Source organism: Vulpes lagopus, chromosome 3 (assembly GCF_018345385.1).
Source record: "Vulpes lagopus strain Blue_001 chromosome 3, ASM1834538v1, whole genome shotgun sequence".
Classification (NCBI taxonomy): domain Eukaryota; kingdom Metazoa; phylum Chordata; class Mammalia; order Carnivora; family Canidae; genus Vulpes; species Vulpes lagopus.
In genome coordinates this window covers 148,494,139-148,515,969 of record NC_054826.1, presented here as the reverse complement: position 1 = coordinate 148,515,969, position 21,831 = coordinate 148,494,139, and the positions used below count along the sequence as shown (strand labels likewise).

The 21,831-nt window shown below is 33.5% G+C and overlaps 1 protein-coding gene across 1 annotated transcript in view; it reads left to right on the top strand.

Annotated features, from left to right (window-relative positions):
* The window catches only part of PKN2 (protein kinase N2), a 133,133-nt gene extending 124,146 nt beyond the window's left edge, over positions 1 to 8,987 (top strand). Inside the window, exons 19-22 of the mRNA XM_041747347.1 lie at positions 2,279 to 2,421; positions 5,632 to 5,739; positions 5,954 to 6,034; positions 6,120 to 8,987. Coding sequence (XP_041603281.1) covers positions 2,279 to 2,421; positions 5,632 to 5,739; positions 5,954 to 6,034; positions 6,120 to 6,323 — 536 coding nt within the window. The 3' untranslated portion in view covers positions 6,324 to 8,987. The remainder of the gene's footprint in view (positions 1 to 2,278; positions 2,422 to 5,631; positions 5,740 to 5,953; positions 6,035 to 6,119) is intronic.
* Positions 8,988 to 21,831: the final 12,844 nt, after the last annotated feature.

Sequence of the window (21,831 nt, the reverse complement as noted above, 5' to 3'; positions counted from 1 at the left end):
AAATTAATGGCCAAACTGTGCTGACATCTGCCTTCTTAATATTTCTTAAATTTTTCATTTCCCCTTTACTATTGCCAGCTATCATCTTGTTTGACAAAACTAATAGCCTCTTTGCCTTTCCTCTCTCTAGATTTTTTTTTTTCTGCTTCAAATCAACCTGTCATGTAGTTGCTAAAATGGAAAAAGGGCCCATGTAAATAAAAATCCGACCATCGGGATCCCTGGGTGGCTCAGCAGTTGAGTGCCTGCCTTCGGCCCAGGGTGTGATCCTGGAGTCCTGGGATCGAGTCCCACATCAGGCTCCCTGCATGGAGCCTGCTTCTCCCTCCGCCTGTGTCTCTGCCTCTATCTCTCTGTCTCTTTTTCCCTTTGTTCATTTGTTTTGTTTCTTAAATTCCACACGAGTGAAACCTTATGTATTTGTCTCTCTGACTTATTTCAATTAGCATTATACTCTCTAGCTCCATCCATGTTATTACAAATAGCAAGATTTCATTCCTTTTTATGACTAAATAATATTCTGTATTGTGTGTGTGTGTGTGTGTGTGTGTGTGTGTGTGTACACATCTTCTTTATCCATTTATCTATCAATGGACACTTGGGCTACGTCCATATTTTGAATATTATAAATAAACATAGGGGTTCATATATCCTTTTAAATTGTTTGAGTGTTTTTATATTCTCTGGGCAAATATCCAGTAGTGTGATTACTGGATCATAAGGTAGTTCTATTTTTAATTTTTTGGAGAACCTCCATACTGTTTTCCACAGTGGCTGCACCAATTTACATTCCCACCAACAGTGCATAAGGGTTCTTTTTTCTCCAGATTCTCGCCAACACTTGTTTCTTGTGTTTTTTAATTTAGCCATTCTGACAGGTGTGAGGTGGTATCTCAATGTGGTTTTGATTTGTTTTTTCCCTGATGATGAGTGATGTTGAGCCTCTTTTCATGTGTCTATTAGTCATCTGTATGTCTTCTTTGTAGAAATATCTATTCATGTCTTCTGCCCATCTTTTAATTGGATTATTTGTTTTTCAGGTATTGAGTTGTATCAGTTCTTTATATATTTTGTTTGCTAACCCTTTATCAGATTGTCCTTTGCAAATATCTTCTCCCATTCAATAGTCTGTCTTATACTTTGGTTTATTGTTTCCTTCACCATATAGAAGTTTTTATTTTAATGTAGTCCCAATAGTTTACACTTGCTTTTTTTATTTTTTTAAAGATTTTACTTATTTATTTATTTATTCCTGAGAGACACAGAGAGGCCAGAGACACAGGCAGAGGGAGAAGCAGGCTCCATGCAGGGAGCATGATGCAGGACTGGATCCCAGGACCCTGGGATCACAACCTGAGCCAAAGGCAGACGCTCAACCACTGAGCCACCCAGGTGCCCCTACACTTGCTTTTATTTCCCTTGTCTCAGACGTATGTAGAAAGACTTTGCTATGGCCGTTATCAGAGAACTTACTGCCTGTGCTCTCTTCTAGGATTTTTATAATTTCAGGTTTCACATTTAGGTCTTTAATCCATTTTGAGTTTATTGTATGATGTAAGAAAGTGGTCCGGTTTCATTCTTTTGCATGTAGCTGACCAGTTTTCCCAGCACCATTTGTTGAAGAGACTTTCTTTTTCCCATTGCATATTCTCGCCTCTTTTCTTGAAGATTAATTGGCCATATAATTGTGGGTTTGTTTCTGGGGCTTTCTACCTGTTCCATTGATCTGTGTGTTTGTTTTTGTGCCAGTACTATAATGTTTTGATTACTATAGCTTTGTAGTATTACTTGAAATCTGGAATTGTGATACCTCTAGTTTTGTTTTTCTTTTTCAAGGTTGTTTTGATGGCTAACTCCTAGTTATCCAAGGATTTGCTTTTCTGGTATTTTCTATACCAAATGTTATTTTTGTAATGAACCAAATAAAATATTTGAAAGACTGAATTTGAAAGATAATAGAAATTGAAGCTAAAAATCAGTTTTTTGTTATAACTTCTTAGCATCACTTCTAAAGTAATGACAAGAAAGAGAAAATAAGTAAAATGAAATATAAAAATTTTATTTATTTTTACCTATTAATTAAATAGTAGAGTTAAGTATTGCACAGTTTTCTCTACACCAGTCCTAACATTTTCTTTAGAAGTCTGATATATCTTGAGTTTGGTCACCATACACAAATGTGGAAATTTAATTTTGTTTCCTAAGGATATAGTCTGATGTTTTATCTATCATCTAGGTTTTTTCTTTGCTAACAAATACTTAAATTTTACCTTTTCAGGAATGGGATATGGAGATAGAACAAGCACATTTTGTGGCACTCCTGAATTTCTTGCCCCAGAAGTATTAACAGAAACATCCTATACAAGGGCTGTAGATTGGTGGGGACTTGGTGTTCTTATATATGAAATGCTCGTTGGTGAGGTAAGCAGTATAAAATAGATGAGAGAGAAATGAGGAAAGATGACTGAAAGAACAAAAGATGTCATTTATAAGTGACTTAATAATGTCTCCCGCATAAGTAGAACTTAAGTTTTATACACATTTATAATATACTAATAATTGCCTATGATTCTATCTTGTATTCTATACCTCTATACCTGTAACAAAAAGTCAGCTGTGTGTTGATCAAAATACATATTATCTTCAAAAACAGTACCTCAGAGTTAAAAAGATTAACATTTTTCCCCTCCTTTTTTTTTTTTAGATTAACTTAAATTTCTTGGGGGGAGGGGGCACCTATGTGTCTCAGTCGATTAAGTGTCTGACTCTTGGTTTCAGCTTAGGTCAAGATCTCCATCATGAAATCAAATTCTGCATCCAGCTCCTTGCTCAGCATGGAGTCTGCATAAGATTCTCTCCCTCTCCTTCTGTTCCCCCACACACACCCACTCATGCATGTGTTCTCTCTCTCTCTCTCTCTCTCTCTCTGAAAAAATTAATCAATTTATGGAGATAGCTTAGTTTTACACAGAAATTGTCGCTCCTTAGGAAATGGTGAGTTATATCTAATAAAGCAGCAAGAATTGGCTATTTTGTTATAAATTGTTGGAAATGATAGAGTAGAATTGGGAAAGGGTAAATATTTAGACAAGTCATTGAAAACTGCTTAGAGGAGCTTACTGATTTGGGGTTATAAAAAATGAGGTTGGTTCATTGTTTTGCAGGTTTCCCAGTACCAGCAATCTTCTTGGAACATTCTAAGCATGAATAAATTAGTAGCTGAATAAATGATTGACCAAATTATTGAATGTCAGAAATTTCCAAAGTATTACTCTGTATTATCATTTAATGATATTTGTTCCAGACAAAGGATTTTGATCCATCCAAACGATAGCCCTTTTGGTATGTCAAATTGGAGTGGATACTTAGAAGAGGAAAAGAAATAGCTAATTAAAATGTTTACCATGTGCCAGGCACTATATTTATTTACTTTACAAATATTAGCTCATTTAGCTTTTCAGCAAACTTTAACAAGCTCAATACTAGTCTTAGGCCCATTTTAAGGTATATAAATGGAGGCACAAAGAAGTTAATAACGTGCTTGAAGTCACAGAGCTCTCGTGTGATGGAGCTGGGATTTTTAAGGCTCTCTGTTTTAAGAACCTCTCTAAACCATTATGCTTTGCTACCTCAGAGTGTGGAATTAAGTTACCAAAAATTATATGCTTGCTTAAAATTTATTCCACATATTAGAGCTGATAGGCAAAAAATGTGAGTTTATTATAAAATACTACAGAATTAAGAACCAGTTGATTCTATCTCCTCCTGTCCTAAAATGACTAGAAAACTTCACAATGGACAAATGAAGCTCCTGTTCTATATTTTTTTAAAAGAGCCTCTAATTGATTAACCTCCTAATTACAAGAATATAAAAGACAAGGGATTCAGCTCTTCCATCACAAATTTTTATTGCAATATCCATTCTCTTTAGCACCTTTGTAAGAGGATAGTTGGGATAAGAACTGAACTTAAAACTTAACCATCATACTTTATAATTTTTTTTTATACTTTATAATTTTATAGCATTGGTAAAATTTTAGCAGTAACTACTAACTGTGATAAAAGGTTTGGCTAAAGTTTATATCTAATTTCTCTATTATTACAAATTGAAAACTCACTGGATATATCATACATTTTCAAATTTGTTTTTGAAATTTGTATTTATGTTTCTTTGGGTTTTGAGAACTAGAAAGACTCCAGGAATAAACTAACATACTAGGTCCTCTTTCCCAGTGCCAAATGAGAATGAAAGTATCAGAGAAGTTTAAAGTAAGCTTAGATACTGAACAGACCATTGCATTCTTTTTATATTTGCTTAAAACACATTTGTTAGCATTCTGTTGTTAGTTCTACTAGCTTATAATCGATTTGCAGAAACAAAGAACTTTAACACCTTAATGAATATGTGGCTATATCTTCACTATTCAAGGATTTGTATTTTTTAAATACAAAATTGATCAGAGAGACCAATGCTTTGTGTTACCACTTGAAATTCTGATTGAGAATCCATGTGAAATAGAATTTTCCTCTAATTTGCAGCTGTCTCAATCCCAGAAAGAAATTATATTATCCCACATAGTAGATATTTCATTTATCTATTTGATTTATCTATTCTGAGTGAGTGAATGAACAAATTAAGGTTATGATCATTGAAAAGTTTGAAATTAAAAAAAAAATGAAAAGTTTGAAATTTCCTTAGATAAGAGCAATAAAATTGGCAGCTCAGCTTTAGGAAGTTGGGTTCTAAATTCATTTTCATAGATTCAGATCAAAGATCTTTCTCTTTCCAGTAGTATTGCTTTCTCTTTGGTCCTTAATCATTAATAACAGGAAGTAAGCCTGTAAAGAAGAAGTAAATCTAAGTTATCTCAGATTGTGAGGTAATAAGCCATATTTCATAGCCACATTTCAACATGGTTTAGCTTGTCCCTTTGTGCATCAAATTGTTATACTGAATGTAATTTAACTACTTTTTTATGACGTAGGGTCATTACTTTAAACTCTGCTTCCTGAGATACCCTAAGACTGGTTGTATATCAGGCTTAAGTCTAAAAAGCCTAATGTATGCTTATGAGTGTAATTTCGTTGGCATCTGCTTCTTAGTGCAGTCATTATATCTTTAAATCTCCTATTGTGTTTTGCTAATTAATTTGTTATTGACTGTGACATTCAAAGCACATCCATATTAAATGTATTCCCACAAACTCTCTGCTTCTATGGTAACACTTATTACTGTATTTACCCATTTCCTTCTGTCTTTCCACAAGATTGAGCTTCTTGAGGAACATGTCGATTATCTAAATAATTTTCACTATCTAGTAGCACTCAAAATATTGACTGTTAGGCCAGATACATGAATGAAATAAAATAGAATGGAATTAAATGAAAGATTGTATTAGTAATATAACCAAATTTGCTATTAAGGTCTGGGAAATAAAGTTGAAGAAGATTTCAATGAGACTATGTGATGTATCATCTGGGTAATAGATCTATTGTGTATTTTTTCTGACTTCTTGTAGTCTTTGTGTGGTATTTTGGTATTTCCTCACTACCTGGTTCTTAGCTGTACTTTGGATGAGTGATAAGATTTTTTGAAATTCATTTTGACTTACTCAAAGATATTTCTTCTAGTCTCCCTTTCCTGGAGATGATGAAGAGGAGGTTTTTGACAGTATTGTAAATGATGAAGTAAGGTACCCAAGGTTCTTATCTACAGAAGCCATATCAATAATGAGAAGGGTAAGAATTAATGATTTATAAACTATTTAAATTTCTTATATTGAAGGACATTTCTCAATTAGAATTTTAGAAGGTTTTTATTTTTCACTTCATACACGTTACATAGTTTAGACAAACACATAAGAAAAAAACATTAAGTCTTTGTAGGTTATGAGAATCTTTATCAACGAAGTCACTGGTTTTATTTTAACTTTTATACTTTATGTTGTATTAGCTATTAAGAAGAAATCCTGAGCGGCGCCTTGGAGCTGGTGAGAAGGATGCAGAGGATGTAAAAAAGCACCCATTTTTCCGGGTAAGTGTGAAAGTTCAAAATTTTTTGTGAAACTAGCAATTAGATATAGGAAACTAAACTGGTTATTTTATATTTTGCAATCTAGCTAATTGATTGGAGTGCTCTCATGGACAAAAAAGTCAAGCCACCGTTTGTACCTACCATTAGAGGACGAGAAGATGTTAGTAATTTTGATGATGAATTTACCTCAGAGGCACCTATTCTGACTCCACCTCGAGAACCAAGGATACTTTCAGAAGAGGAGCAAGAAATGTTCAGAGATTTTGACTACATTGCTGATTGGTGTTAAGTTCCTAGACACTGTGAAACCAAGCACACTAACTCACAAGAAGACCTCTTAACAATAGCAACCCTTCATTTGCTGTCTGTGCCACCAGTAGCTTCTGAGTTTTTTGTTTAAACACATGAAGATATCTTTAAAAGTACTATTCTAAAACCTTCTTGAAAGTGGTTTCTTAATGTATTTTCAACGTAAATCTGAGCACTGGAAACAGTTTCATGGAGTTTAAGTGGAATGAACATCGGCCATGAAAACCTATCACAAATGAATACTTTTGGATCAATAGTCTATTTTTTAAAGAAAGAAAAAAAACAACCACTTTTCCACAGTCCCTATCTATTCCTTATGCCTGCCTTAAGTGGAAGGAAGATTAATCATTTCATGTCATTTAGCTATATTTTACAAAAAAAGAACAAAAAGGGCTTGGGATGCTGTTATTATTCACACATAGTAATTGTTTGAATAAGGCAAATGCTCTTATTTTTTTAATGAAATTACTGTAATATCAAAAAAATGTAGTGGTAGTTTGTGCTCCTTTTTTGGCTTTTAAAAAAAACAACTTGATATCTTGTTTTATAAATTTTCTATATTTATTAGGAGAAAATTTTTATTGCCTTATCTTTCCAACCATGTAATAGAGCCTCATAGCTTTCCAACAGAGCTACTTGCCAAACAATTTTTTGTTTATTAAACCATGTTGAAACAGGAACAACTAAAACATCAGCATTTACTTAAAATTTTACGAATGAGGACTTCTGATTAGCCTGAACCAAGATACTGTATTACCTATATGCATTCCCAAAGTCTAGACAGTTAATATGTTCAATCATACCTTCTTCCAAAATCAGTGAACTAATTACTCCTTTTTTGATACTCATTGTACATTTACCAACCCAATTTATCTGTTATGTCTACTGTAGAAGGGAACTATATCTGTTAAAACATAGGGATTATCATTGTATACATGCTGTGAACATGTATATGTGCAAGTTGTAATGTATTCTGTGTTGTAGGTTTATTATTTAATTTCACCCCTTCATCACTTTTGTACAGTGGCCAAGCAGACACCTCAAACTCCAGCATTTACGTTAAGTGCATTTGTACATTTTAGGCTACTGGATCCAGATTTTATATTGGCAGTTACTGAGGGCAAAAGCAATATATTGTAACAGAATGTATAAATATTTTTGATAAAACAGTCTATATTTTATAAAAACTATTATAACACTAAAGCTGTACCTCAAAAGTCTCAAAAATAATTTGATCAAATTCCTTTTACAACTTTTCAGAGGATCCATTTGTGGCTTTTTTTTAATGCTCTTATAGGAAAGTCTTTTGGCAAGCCATGACTCTTCCACTTGCCTGGAGTTTTTTTGGTTTTTTCTTTTTTGTTAGTTTTTTCATTCTTTTCCTCCTAGTCTATGACCTCACTGTTTTTCCTTAGTTCAATAATAACATCTTTGATTCCATGCTCAGCATGTTAGGATCATCATATCTCAGGAATAGCAAGTTGTTAACTAACCATACTGAATTAACCATTTAATCACAGTGATCTCATGTCTTAAAAATTATTCAAATTTAAATTCTATGAGAAACATAAAAGCACATTGATTTATAAAAGATTTATAAATATTTCAGTCTTGCTAGGGTGTGTTGGCATATTTTTGTGTACTCTGAGAACAATTAAAATTGTTCAGAGATAATTCATATTTCCATCCAAATTGATTATTACCCAAGATTCTTTGGGGGAAATCTTAGAGAAAGAGGGAAGGATATGTTATTTAAAGTTATTTTAAAATGCCAGTTAACTTACTTGTTAAAGGACAGTAGAGGATCTTATCTTAATTGGCGAATTTACAGTGTTAACACATTCAAAAAACACTAAATACTTTTGAGGTACAGTCTGCTCACCTTTTCTGGTTCTCAAATATGCATAGAAAGCAATGTCTAAAATAGGCTTTTAGCATTAAAAACTGACATAGCATTTTGTAACTAAACAGTGTACAGAAATTTTTAATTAAAGTCAATCACTAAAAAGATTAGAGGGCAGGGTATATCACACAATTAAGCTGAAGAAAGCACTAATATTTTCTGTAGTTTTTAAAATATATATATATATTTTAGTCAGATTTAAAAATTTTAAACTCTATAGAGTGTAAATATATTTTGCTATTACTGTATGTGTAAGTGACTGCTCAAGCACTTTGTAAGGAAATTATTAGTATATTTTAGAATGGTACACTATGCATTCAAATGAAATGTGCCTTTATGTCATTCTAAGAAAAAGTGTTTTGCAGTCATAAATTACCACAAATGCACAAATTAAAGTTTAAATAGATTATAATTTGTAACTTTGGTTTTTAAGTATTATTTCCTTTTGGAAACTTCCTGTTGGTCAAAATATGTCTTAGCTCAACTATACTCAGGATCTCAAAGACTAACTGCTTAGCTTTCTTGCAAGTGCTTTTTGTCTTGGTAGGGCAAAATCTGATTCAGAGCAAATTGTTCACTTCACTGTTAGTAATGGGGAAAGTTTGCATTCTACTTCTGTAAGATCAATAATGTCTTTTATTCAGTGGATATTATAGGATATCTTCAGTGTGCTACACACTGAGGATAGAAAGGTGAAAAAAGATCAAAGACTTAATAAATGAAAAACAGTGTGCATTAAAATGCAAGCACCAGTAATATATGTAGTATTCTCTTGTTTGAAGTTAACTTTATTTTAGGACCTGACCTTTCAGAAAACAGGCAAATGAAAACAAAATGCTAGTCATTTTATAGTCATCTTATTCAAATATTGCAAATGAAATATTTTAGGAATATAAAATGATCCATGCTAACCCTGTAACACAAACCGAGGTCACAGTGAAATTTCATTATATGTTGACTAGGTGAAAGCTGATTCAAATCTAACAAAATTTTTACAGGTGTTGATGATCTTCCCAATGCAACTGAGGGTGAGTATGAGAAGCCCAAAAGAACAAATACCAATTCATAGATCATAATCTTAATTAGAATTCTTATTTACTTTCTAGCTCTCTTTTGAAATCTAATGTTTCTCTGAGGTAATGGCCTTATATGTATATAAATATATGTATTTATAAATATACATATATAAATCTATACATATAAAATAGAGGTAAGTTCTTAAGTAACTTCAAAGTGTCAAAAATCTTGCATGATTTCCACTTCTTGTATCATGACTAAGCTCCTAAGACCTCCAATAAGACACATAATTTGAGGCACTGCTGGTCTCACTAAAGGTAAGAGTGGTGTCTGGCAACCCCTCACCTCAAAACAGACACACTTGAGATTCAATCTGGATAAGCTGGAGCTTTAGCACCTACGAATTAAGGAGTACTCAAGCACAAATATGAGAGCACTCACAGGTTGAAATTGGAAGCTGAGTCCACAGAGTGGACCAGAGAAGTAGGAAGTTGGAAAGAGGGTAAGAGCCAGAATGGCAAGGAGCTAGCTTTGGACATGCTGGCATTCAGGAAATGAGTTTACCAAGGAAGGATTCCTTTTAGTTACACCATTGTGAAGATGATAAACCTTGCAATAGCAGTACTTATGTTTTGAGTTAAAATCCTCTAGAGGCGCTCAAGTTCTAGTTTGCAAGTCACTATTTTTCTACTAGTAAAATGAAACGCTTTTTGAAGAAAGCTTCTCCAGAATGGGAACATAGGACTTCCACAAATTAAGACCAAATAATACATAGTTAAAGATAGCCAAACACACAAGAGACAGCAAACTGACTTGAATGAGAGCTTAACAAAGTAGTAAATTTACATATCCACTCCAAAAGATTTCAAAGATTTGAATTCTCAGATATAAAATAGCTATGTACAAAATCTTTATATACCTAAAACTATGAGGATAAACAAGTAAAATGAAATTTTAGAGAAATTAACATTTTTAAACTCCAAAAATGAAAAATATCATTGATCAAATTTGAAACTTAGTAAAGGGTGGTTAACAGCAGAAGAGATAGCTGAAGAAAGAACTGGAGAACTAAATGATGTATCTCAAAAATCAATTCCAAATCGATAAAGAAATGGAAAATACGAAAAGAAGATAAAAAGATAGGGAAAATGGAGTGGAGACCCAAGAGGAAAGAATGGAAGCAAGATGGTATTTGCAGAGATAAGGGCTGCAGAGATTAAATAGTACAAAATAGTCTCCATAAAGGATAAATATAAATAAATGTATACAAAGAACCATTGAAGTGAAACCACAATCAACACCTTGAAAACCCAGAAGAGAAAGAACTAAATTGTCTATAAAGAAAGACTAACACCTGATTTCTCAATATTAACAGTGAAAGTAGTAGGATATTCTCTTTAGAGCATTGGAAAACATCAGCTTGGAATTGTATAGCAAGTGAAATTAGGTTAAGAGCCAATGAAAGTTTTTTAAAGAAGGGTTTACTTACTCTCAAGAGTCCTACTCTAAAAGAAGTACTTCAAGAAGAAGGAAAATGATCCTAAAATGATGATCTAAGACCAAAACAGGCTTATGAAAAAATAAAATGGTAAAACACTTAAGTAAATAAAAACACAACTCAATAGATGACTTGTTTATTTTAAGTCAGTAAATTCTAGACAGCAGTAGTAAGACAGTTGAGATAGGGAAGATCAGAGCTGAAGTGAAGTATTCTGTTGTATTCTTGGGGTGTCAAGGTGTTGATTAACTTTAGTTAAATGTACATCATAAAACGTCAGGGATATTCATGAAAAGAATATAATGCATATAAATTTCAAACCAAGAAGATGGTAGAAATAAATTCAAATATACTGATAATCAAAATAATTGTAAATGGAACAAACTTACTAGTTAAAAGCAAGATAGTTTCAAAAAGAAAACTTGGCTTTATAATATTAACAAGAAGATACATCTAAAATATAAGTATATTGGATCCCTGGGTGGCTCAGCGGTTTCGCGCCTGCCTTCGGCCTAGGGCGTGATCCTGAAGTCCTGGGATCGAGTCCCACATCGGGCTTCCTGCATGGAACCTGCTTCTCCCTCCACCTGCGTCTCCTCTGCCTGTCTCTCTATCTCTCATGAATAAATAAATCTTCGAAAAAAAATAAAATCTAAGTATACAGAGAAATTGAAAGAAAGTATGACAAAAAATACACAATGCAAAAGCAAATCAAGGTATAGCTATCATAGCTCTACTTAATATTAAAACAGATTTTAGACCCATCATGAAAAAAATATCACCAAGAGTAGTGTTTCTACATAATGATAAAAGATTCGATTCACCAAAAAGATACTAATTCTAAGCATGTATATGTATTTAATAAAATAGTCCCTAAATACAGACTAAAGCAGAAATTGATAGAACTACTAAAAACACTTATCAGTTGGAAGGTTTCAACTTGCATTATTGGACAATAGACCTTTTAAAGAGGAAAGATACAGAATGTTTGAACAAAACAAAGTTTGATCTAATGGATATTTATAGAGTTCTGCATCCAGCAATTAGGAGATTACACATTCTTTATCAAGAATACATGGAACATTTATAGAAACTGAGCCATAAAACATCATAGAAAACTGCAAAGTATAGTAATACCAAGTGTGTTTTCTAACTGGTTAGAACAAATAGATTTTAATAGATAAATAGCTTTGAAAAAAATGTTAAATACCCTTTAATGGCCCAGAGAAAAAAATAATGGTGGTCATTAAATGCAGCAAAAGTGGTTCCTGCAGGGAACTTGGTAAACTAAATGCTTTTTAGAAAAAGGAAGGTAAAAAAAAAAAAATGAAGGTTAAAAATTGCTCAGCTTAAAAAGTCAGAAAAAATAACAAACAGTAGAAAAAAACATATATACAAACCAAAAGCTTACGCCTTGAAAATTCTAACAAAATAGAGCTCTGAAAATATGAGAAATGAGAGAGAAATGCTATTAAAAATTAAAATATAAAAAGATTCTTGAAAGTAAAAAAATACTATCAGTTATGCAAATAAATATTCAAAAATAGAGATAATCTAAAAATACAAAAGTATTAACCTAGGAAGAAGTTAATGAGTAATCTCATCACATAAAGAAATAAAGGGAGAAATTAAAAGTCCACAAAGAAAACATTGGATCCAGATGGTTTTACAAGTGAAATCTTCCAAACTGTCAAGGAAGAGATTATTTCAAGCATATAGAAAGCTTTTGAGGTAATGGGGAAAAGCTATAGTTCCTAACTCATTCTCTGAAGTCACTATAAGCTAGAAAACAATATAGAAGGGAGAGTATGTTACTGGCAAATTTCACTCATGAATACTAGTAAAAGAAGATGAAACAGGGACACCCGGGTGGCTCAGTGGTTGAGCATCTGCCTTTGGCTCAGGTTGTGCTCTTGGGGTCTCGGGGTCAAGTCCTGCATTGGGCCCCCTTGCATGGAGCCTGCTCCCTCTGCCTATGTCTCTGCCTCTCTCTCTGTGTCTCTCATGAATAAATAAAATATTTTTTTAAAAAGAATATGAAGCAAAATAATAGCAAATCAGATTCAATGATATATAAAAATGGCACTATAAAATGGGCTTATGCTAGTAATATAAGATTGGCGTGATATTAGAAAATCTGTGTCATTTGCCATACTAACAGATTAAAGGAGAAAATAATAGATTTAGAAAAAGCTGATCACATTTCTCCTTTTAAAGGGGTTGAGGGGTCCTTAAACTGATAAATGGTATCTATGTTAAAGCAACAACAAAACTAAAATCAGTGCCATCATCCCATACATGGAAACACTGGAAGTACCTCCTCTAAAATTGAGGAATAGGACTAAGATGCCGGCCATTATTATTACTTTTCAACATTGAACTGTGCTATTCTCAGGAATATAGGGATTTAAAGAAGGAAACAAAATGGTTACTTGAAGATATGATTGTCTACCTGGAAAATTCAAAAGATTACAATTGACTAGCAATCATAGTTTACCCAAAATGCTTGTTAGAAGATGAAGATATGGAAGTCCATGACATATATACATACTACCAAGCAATTAGAATACATAATATTTTTAAAACATAATTTTACAATAGCAACAAAACTAAGTTATATAGAAATCTAACAGAAGATGTGCAAGACCTGTAAAAAAATTTTTTTAATTTTACTGGAAGACATTAAAGAAGACAAATACAAGTTTATCTTGTGATGTCAGTTCTCAAAATACTTTGCAGATTCAACTCCAATAAGAATCTCCAGTTAGATTTTTTTGTAGAACTTGATAAGCTCATTCTAAAATGTATATATAGAAGAGCAAAAAGTAAAGGATAGAAATTTCTGAAAAACAAAGAGGAGGGGATTTGCCCCACAAGATATCAAGAGTTATAAAGGTATAGCAATTACTGAAATATTGATACATACTACAAATGGAACAGTACAGCATCAAGAACAAGTCCACACATATATAAAAGAAACAAGTCCGGCAGCCCGGGTGGCTCAGCGGTTTAGCGCTGCCTTCAGCCCAGGGCATGATCCTGGGGATCCAGGATCAAGTCCTGCATTGGGCTCCCTGCATGGAGCCTGCTTCTCCCTCTGCCTGTGTCTCTGCCTGCCTCTATCTCTCATAAATAAAATCTTTAAAAGAAAGAAGTCAATGGAGAAAGAAAAATGTTTCCTAAACAGAAGTAGGAAAAGTGGCTATCCATGTGGAAAGGGTTGAAAAATAATTGGGTTTGTCTTACCATAAATAATTAAAATGAATTAAAACATAGATGTCAAAAGCAAAACTTTAAAACATTGAAAATACATATATAGCAAAAGAGACAATATAAGAAAAATCGGTGAATTTATCACAAAATTAGGACTTATTTTTATCAAAAGACATCATAAAGTGAAGAGACAAGGCTCAAAGTGAAAGATTACATCACAACAGAAAGAACGAAAGCTAATATATTAAAAATTACTAAACCTCAAGAAGGAAAACCATAGTAAAGTTCAAAATATAGGAACAGACATTACACATGGACAGTAAACGTGCCCAGTCTAAACACTGATCAGAAACTACAAAACACTGAGATATAATTTGTATGCATTCAATTGACAAAAATTTTAAGTTCTAATAAGAGGAGATGGAGTGGAACAATGAAATTCCATATAAATTGTGAGGAGTATAAAGAAAGAAAACCACTTGGGAAAAATAATTTGGTTTTATCTTGTAAATTTGGGCGTTTGTGTACTTTGGTACTTAACAATTCCACCAAAGTGCTATGCCCCCCTTTTTTTTTTTTTTTTAAGATTTTATTTATTTATTTGTGAGAGACAGAAAGAGAGGCAGAGACACAGGCAGAGGGAGAAGCAGGCTCCATGCAGGGAGCTTGATGTGGTACTTGATCCCAGGACCCTGGGATTGCGACCTGAGCCAAAGGCAGACACCCATCCGCCAAGCCACGCAGGCATCCCCTAAGTGCTAAGCCACGCAGGCATCCCCTAAGTGCTATATCCTAAAGAAATTCTTTATAAATGTGTACAAGAGTCATGAACAAGAATACTCAATAGCACTGTTTGTAATACCAAAAACTGGATAAGCTCATCAATGGAAGAGAATGGTTTAATAAAACGTTTTCTATTTTATAATATATACATGGTGTATGTTTATACCACGAAATATCAATAGAGCAATGAAAATTAAGTGCAGCTATAGGGACAATATATAACAAACTGCAAGAAGCTAAAAAGAAGAGACCGTGCAGCATAATGTCATTTTTTAAAGTTAAACACTAAGACAGGGCAGCCTGGATGGCTCAGCAGTTTAGCGCCACCTTCGGCCCAGAGCGTGATCCTGGAGACCCGTGATCAAGTCCCGCGTTGGGCTCCCTGCGTGGAGCCTGCTTCTCCCTCAGCCTGTGTCTCTGCCTCTCTCTCTCTCTCTCTTCCTCTCTCTCTCTGTGTCTCTCATGAATAAATAAATAAAATCTTTAAAAAAAACACTAAGACAAACCAAATGAAACGAATAAAACGTGTTTTTTTGTTTTTAAGCAAGGGAATGTAAAACAAAAGATAGTGATTGATGGAGAGGTAAAAGAATATGGTAGTAGTGGAATACATTCGTAGGTAGTTGTTAGTATTTTAGGTTTTCATCTTGGTCAGTCTTCAGTAGGTTAAGAGAAAATAATATACCCCTCATCCCCTGTGAGTCCCCACTTTTCTCCTTTTCCAGCTTAAATTCCCATATCCATAATCACTCATATATATCCTCAGCTCCCTGCTACTCTCTTGCTTCTTTGTACAAACCTGTTAACCCCACCCCCACCCCCATCCTCTGTTCAGTTCACCTCTGCACCCTAGCGGCCATGCTAACTCGTCTCACTACCATGAAGTGAACCAGTACTAAATTTCCTTAGTCCGGTGGTTCTCGAACTTCAGTGTGTATCATAAACCCTTGAAGGGCTTGTACATGGGCCTCACTACCTAGTTCTGTTTCAGTAGGTCTGGAGTTGGGGCTGAGAATTTACATTTCTAATAAGTTCCCAGGTACTGCTGATTCTTCTGATTTGGGTATTAAAATGTCTCAATGAATTTTAAAAGATTAGAATTTTTAAAAATCGCTTTGATATCGATACCTACAATCCAAACAGTTTCACAATTATAACATGGTTATGTGGAAATTGTTTTCTTCTAGGAGCTTTGTTGCTAACGCAATAAAAATGTCAAGAATGTCATGTGGAGGCAAAGCTATTCACATGTAAGGTAAAGTCCAGGAAATAGAACTTTCCTTATTGGCTATCCATTTTATGTAATCTGCTTAAAAAACACATCGTCACATATTATTCTTGCTAAAGTCAGCAAAAGAGTTAAAGTCATAAAGGGAATAATCAGACTAATGTACTAATGTTTTTAGTAACTGTAAACTCTAAAAATATGTTTCTTTTGTGAAGCTGTCAGTGCCAAAAATATACAGTAACACTTAATTCAGCAATATTTGAGGTAGTTCACAATATATGAATCTGCCTATATCTAAAGTTCAGTTTAATCTTATGCAATCAATATGCTTAGAAATTAAGTAAAACAAGAATAACTTACAAAAGTACAGCCAATTTTGACTGGCTTATCAGTCATCAGGAAGTTCGAAAAGTTCATTTTCTCACAATGTGTAACCAACTATAGGCACACATTTGCTGTTTGTGTCTTCCAACCACAAGCTTAATATATTTTTTACCTCCTTCAAAGTCTTGTAAAAAAAACTTGCTTCATCACATTATGGGATACTGGGTCATTTGATGCCATGGCTTGACATTTTTCCCTTTTCAAAATTTACTTTTATTGAGATATAATTGACATAACATTGTGGCAGTTTAAAGGTGTACGATGTGTTGTTTTGATATTTATATATTGCAATATAATTACCACTGTAGCACTAGCAAATACCTCGCTCTTAGCAAATGTCTAAGGGACATCTGTGTTGTTCCAAATGGCAGGATTTCCTTCTTACTAATGACTGAGTAATATTCCACTATATATATATATATGGATATACATTCATCCATTGACAGACACAAGATTATTTTCGTATCTTGATCATTGTAATGTTGCAATAAAAAGGAGTACATATATCTCTTTGATATCCTGTTTTCATTTCCATTGGACATAAACTTAAGTGATGAAAATCCAATCAAGTAAGTTTTAAAGATCTAATTGGCTTTATTAACTCATGAATCGGGCATCATTCTCCCTGTCAAGTAGAAGAGAACAACATAGGGCTGCAGAAAAGGAGTGGTTTTTAAAGGCAGGACAAGAAAATCCTAAATTGAAAAAAACGGATTATTTTGGGTGAGGTCACCTTACTTTGAGACAGGTCTTACTTGGTGGATTACCTCATCTTCTTTTAGGAGATGGAGAGAGCCCCTGTGACAGATTAGCTTATTGTTGTTGACCAAAAAATTCCTGACTGATTGATTAAGACTATGTTTCTCAAGGAAAATGAAACTGCAATTAGGGTAGGTATTAAGCTCATTTGGTGACATAACCTAGCATTAAGTATCTCCATTTGGGGCCTGTGTCTTTCTTTTTAACAGTACCCAAGAATGGAATTGTTAGATTGTATGGTATTTCTATTTTTAATTTTTTGAGAAACTTACTCCCATAATGGCTGAACCAGTTTGCATCCCTACCAACCGTGCACAGGGCTTCCTTTTCTCAACATCCTTGCCAACATTTGTTATCTCTGGTCTTGATATCCATTCTAGGTGTGAGATGATACCCTCTAGGTGTGAGATGTGGTTTTGATATGCATTGCTATGATTAGTGATGTTGAGCATCTTTTAATGTGTCTGTTAGCCATGTTTGTCTTTGGAAAATCATCTATTGGTTACTCTGCCCATTTTTTAACCAAATATCTAATACATGGTTTATATATAAATGTATTTAATATATTATATAAATCTAATATAAATATAGCCATAGTATATATGAGTATATTATATATTATTAATATATAGTATAATATTAATATTAGTATACTAACACAGATATATCTATATATAATACTATATCTTAGATATATTTATATAGAGATATAAAACTAAATATCTAATATATGGTTTGCAAATATTCCCTCTCATTCTGTAGGTTACCTTTTTATTTCTTCTGCTGCACAGAAACACTTTAGTTTGATATAGGCCCACTTGTTGATTTTTGCTTTGGTGTCATATATCTAAAAAATAATTGCCCAGATACCAGTGTCAGGGAACTTCTTCCCTACATTTTCTTCTAGAAGTTTTGCAGTATCAGATCTTAATGTGTTAAGTCTTTAATCCATTTTGAGTCAATTTTGGGGAGTGGTGTAGGATAAGGGTTCAATTTCACTTTTATGCATGCAGCTGTCCAGTTTTCCTAATACCATTTATTGAAGAGGTTCTCCCTATTGCGTGTTCTTAGCTTCCTTGTAAGTGTTAGTTGACTACAAGTGCAGAGGTTTAGTTCTGGATCTTCATTATGTTCTATTGGTCTTTGTAGTGTTTGGTGGTGGTCATTGTTTTTTTCATGCTAATACCATACTATTTTAATTACTAGAACTTTGTAGTAGTATACAGTTGACCCTTGAACAACACCAATTTGAACTGTGTGGTCTACTTAATAAGTGGATTTTTTTTCTATAAACAGAACAATACTATAAATGTATTTTCTCATGATGCTCTTAACATTTTCCTTTCTCTTATTTTAAGAATACACTATATAATACACATAACGTGCAAAACATGAGTTAATCAACTGCTTATATAATTGGTAAGGCTTCCCGTCAACAGTAAGTTACTAATAGTTAAGTTTTGGGGAAGCCAAAAGTTATGTGTGGACTTCTGACAGTACAGGGGTCAGCACCCCTAACCCTGTACGGTTCAAGAGTCAACCATAGTTTGAGATCAGGAAGTATGGCACCTATGGTTTTGTTCTTTCTCAAGATTACTTTGGCTTTTTAGGGTCTTTTGTGGTTCCATACAAATTTTAGGATTGTTATATTTCTATTTATTTTTTATTTTTTAATATACGCTCCCTGCCCAGTATGGGGCTTGAACTCATGACCCTGAGAAGAGACCAAAGGGTGCATGCTCTACCAACTGAGCCAACTAGGCACCCCAAGATTGTTATTTCTATTTCTGTGAAATAAGCCATTCGAAATTGATAGGGATTACATTGAATCTACAGATGGCTTTAGGTAATATGGACATTTTAACATCAATAATTTTTTGAACCCATGAACACAGGATATCTTTCCATTTGTATATGTCTTCCTCAATTTCTTTCATCAAGTCTTGAGTTTTCATTGGAAAGATTTTTCACTTCCTTTGTTAAATTTGTTCCAAAATATTTTCTTGTTCTTGATGCTAATTGTGAATGGGATGTTTTTCTTTATTTCAGATCTTTGTTAGTGTATAAGAAATGCAACTGATTTCCGTATGTTGATTTTATATCCTGCAACCTTGCTGAGTTTGTTGATTAGTTTCAACAGTTTTTTGGTTGAGTCTTTAGCATTTTCTTTATTTAAGATCCTATTAGAAGTAACAATTTTACTTATTCCTTTCCAATTTGGATGCTTTTTTTATTTCTTGACTGGTATTTTTCTCATTCTAATTTTGATTGCTTGCTGATGTTGTTGTAACCTTATTTCTTTATACTTTGGAGACAAATACTGTCTCTATGTCAAAGGAATCAATTTGTCCTCCAGCATTGGAACACATTGCCATCTTTTAAGTTGAGCATAAGTTTAAGTGATGGGCTTGCATTTAGGAGCTGTATTGGACATTCCCGCATAAAAATACGTGTGCATATGTTTATTGACATATAGATAGATATATCGCAAATCCTTAAGTGCTAGAATCACCTAGTGAGATGTACACACTGTGAAAGGCATGCAAAATTGAGACCAACCAAGGGACCATAAACTTGGCTCTCTTATGCTCACTCTGAAAGAAAGATTCATAGATAGATAGATAGATAGATAGATAGATAGATAGATAGATAGAATAGACTTAGGCAAAATTAGTCATAAAATGTAAGTTATCTCTTGTGTGTATATGCATGCCAAGTAGGTATAGTTGCATTTATGTTAATTATATACCTACTTCAGTATTTTTAAGGTAATACTAATTATGCAGAGTAGTTATAAAATATCCCTTCTACCTTCAGTCAACATTTCTTATTTCCTAATCATGAACATACACAAACAGAAAACCAGAAGTCCAAAATATCAAGATCACCACTTTGGCAGCAGGCTTTCTACGGCACTTTAAATGTTCCTCCTTTTGCTAACTTTTTAGATCTTGCCTGTCTTTCCCTTTCTGCTCAGGTCTACTCATTTGTTCATCATCCTGTATTAATCAGATCTCTGACCTGACACCATTGTCTGCTTGTGACATGACCAAATTTTTCTCCTGAAGTACAATAGTAGTATTTTATAATTTAAAACATCTCCCATATATGATCTCACTTAATCCTCAGAACCACTCCTATGAAATTGGTAGAATGAAGTAAGCTGCCCTAGTTCACACAGCTCCTAAGTGGCAGAGCCAGCTTAGAACCCCTTACTTGCCCAAGTGCTTTTTCCTGTTACACTACAAACCCTTCCTTTAAGTTGATTTTAGATTTAGACAATTTGTCAATAATCAATATACAGTCAATTGTCAACACTCCACCCACCCCCCAAAAGTACGATGAAGGTAAAGTTAACACCCCCATCCCCAGGAATATTGTGTGAGTGATATTGCATACTTCTTGTGTATCACATTAGGAGATCTGTAATCTCAAATTTTTACTCTTTGATATAAGTTTGATAACTTGGTTAAAGTGGTGATTACCAGATCTTTATTTGTAAAGATTTATCTTGCCTTTGTAACTAACAGGCAATCTGAGATAATACTTGAGATCATTTAAATATTCTATTTCCCAACAACTTTCTAGTGGTTTTATCCTTTCAATCGATTAGCCTCATCTGAAAAAATTATTACACTGAAAGTTGCAAAAGAATTTTCCAACTCCACTTCTCCTTCTACATACATTAGCTGCCTTTTTTTTTTTAATTTTCTCTTTTTTCCTCCTTCCCTCTTTGCCCCCTACTTTTTCTTCTTAATATTACTGTAATGCGTACATTTTTAAAAATTCTTTGTATTACAATCCACTAATATTTTTTTCGGTGGATGCTTAAATTGTCTCAAAATCTGACCCCATTGGTCTTTGAATACCTCCTTGATTTCCTGCACTATAAGATGTTCCAGGCCTAGATGGTCCCTGCAAATCTCAAATTAGTCTTTTTTTTTCTTTTTAGTGGAGAAAGGATATTTAGAAACTAAAATCTGATTGTTGTGAAATCATTATTTCTAGACCTTTTCACTTGGTAGAACTAAGAAATAAACGTTTTTTAAAATCATGAGTTCGTGCTGATTTAAATGGAACATCACAGGCTTCTTCCTCAGTTTACTCTCATTTCATATTTACATCTCTTTCCTACCACTAAAGACTCTCATTTATAAGAGTCTGCACTTGGGTGATTCAATTTCATACTAGAAAGCAATATTTTTTGCTTGCCCTAGAAAAACTTGATTGCCAAAGAGATCGCTATATTTTATTTGAAAATATATGAAAGTTTAAATGCCTTCATGCCAATAAGAATAAGGTATATGGGCCAATGGTCCTGAAAAAAAAATCCAGTCTTCAGGTGATTATCATCACAGTTTCTAACTTATGTTTTTAGCTGTTTGTGCAAAATCATCACACTCACAAATTTACTTGTGCTACTGTAAAGATTCACATTTTAGATTCCCAGTGGAATCCAGTTCAGTATTTTTGACATTTACCGCATTATGCTGAGCTGTAGTATTTGCTTCCTTGTGCTTTCACGTTTCAGTGAAGTGCTTTTTGAGTCTCAGTTTATTTCTTGTGAAATGTGGACATAATGGAACACTATAAAAATAATAAAAAATGCAAACCAAAATTAATATATAAATGACACAACAATGCCTTATTGCCTTAACTAAGGCAATCTGTGCTCATGTGCATGAAATATTTAAGAATTATCA